This window comes from Osmerus eperlanus, unplaced genomic scaffold (assembly GCF_963692335.1).
Source record: "Osmerus eperlanus unplaced genomic scaffold, fOsmEpe2.1 SCAFFOLD_1022, whole genome shotgun sequence".
Classification (NCBI taxonomy): Eukaryota; Metazoa; Chordata; class Actinopteri; order Osmeriformes; family Osmeridae; genus Osmerus; species Osmerus eperlanus.
Window position 1 is genome coordinate 1 of NW_026911878.1, and position 1,000 is coordinate 1,000.

General features: G+C 54.4%; 1 protein-coding gene across 1 annotated transcript; it reads right to left on the reverse strand.

Annotated features, from left to right (window-relative positions):
• Positions 1–6: 6 nt before the first annotated feature.
• Positions 7–994, reverse strand: LOC134016729 (rho GTPase-activating protein 22-like). Its single transcript, XM_062456047.1, has 2 exons — positions 648–994; positions 7–537 (listed from the first exon to the last, which is right to left on the reverse strand). The coding sequence occupies exons 1-2, from the start codon at positions 830–832 to the stop codon at positions 315–317; spliced, it is 408 nt and encodes a 135-aa protein (XP_062312031.1). The 5' UTR covers positions 833–994; the 3' UTR covers positions 7–314.
• Positions 995–1,000: the final 6 nt, after the last annotated feature.

Below are 1,000 nucleotides of genomic sequence, written 5' to 3' on the forward strand. Positions count from 1 at the left end.
GAAATCACTGACCAATACTTTAAAACAGTCATGGACCTGATCTAGTTACTGGCCAGCATACATCTTTGTTACTAGTTTCATTCCAATTCAATCAATGGTTCAGAGGCATCATCAAGGGATAACCATGGGGCCTTTCTTTTATCACTATTCCTCGTCACTATCTGACTTTTTTATTCCAACACGAGCGCTGATTGAAACGTGATGCAGTAATATGCCTCTAGTCCTTTGCTGCTGAAGTAGCCTTCTTCATTTTTTACCCTCAAGCATATATTCAAAGATATCAGAGTTATCACTCAAATGTCGCCAGTTCCCTCTCAAATGTCACTAGTCCTTGCCCCGAGTGCCAGGTCCCCCAGCGTGGAGAAGAAGTCCTCCATCTCCTTCTCCAAGAGGCGGTTGCGGTTCTCGGCGTCCTGGCGTGCTCTCTCCGAGTTGCGCAGCTTGATCTCCAGCATGCGCTGCTTCTTTCTCTCCTGCTCCATCTCCTGCTCCAGACGCTCCATCTGAGCACACAGAGCCATGCTGGAGTCCTCCAGCCTGCAGGGGAAGCACACACACACAGAGACATTTCAACTAACTGAGGAAAGGGAAGCAATGTTCATATGCTGAGTATTTCTCTTCGGTCGTGTCATCTTGGTGGGACGTACTTTTTGATGCGGCTCTCGTAAGCGGTCTTCTGTTTGCTCAGCTCTTCCTGAAGTCCCTCCACCAGGCAGCTCAACGCCCTGGGACCCCCGTCCCCATCTCCGTCCTCTGACATCACGATGGTCGGCACGGCGGCCACGCTGTTCCCGTCGTCGCTGCAGCCGGCGCTGCTCACACACAGCTCCATCGCCTCGCAGCTGTCCTCCGAGCCCCTCTCCGCCCCCACCTCCCCTTTCCCGCCTCCTTCCCCCCTGTCCCTTCCTCTCTGGCCGTGAGGGGAGCCCAGCTCCTGCCAGTCTTCCTTCTCTCCGACCCCTCCACAATGCTGCCCGGCGGACTCGCTGCCTCCCGAGTC

Excerpts from the sequence above, each read along its gene's own strand:
- LOC134016729 (XM_062456047.1), bottom strand. The coding sequence starts at position 832 with ATGGAGCTGTGTGTGAGCAGCGCCGGCTGCAGCGACGACGGGAACAGC. Across the intron at positions 538-647 it reads TACGAGAGCCGCATCAAAAA|GCTGGAGGACTCCAGCATGG; the intron begins GTACGTCCCACC and ends CTTCCCCTGCAG.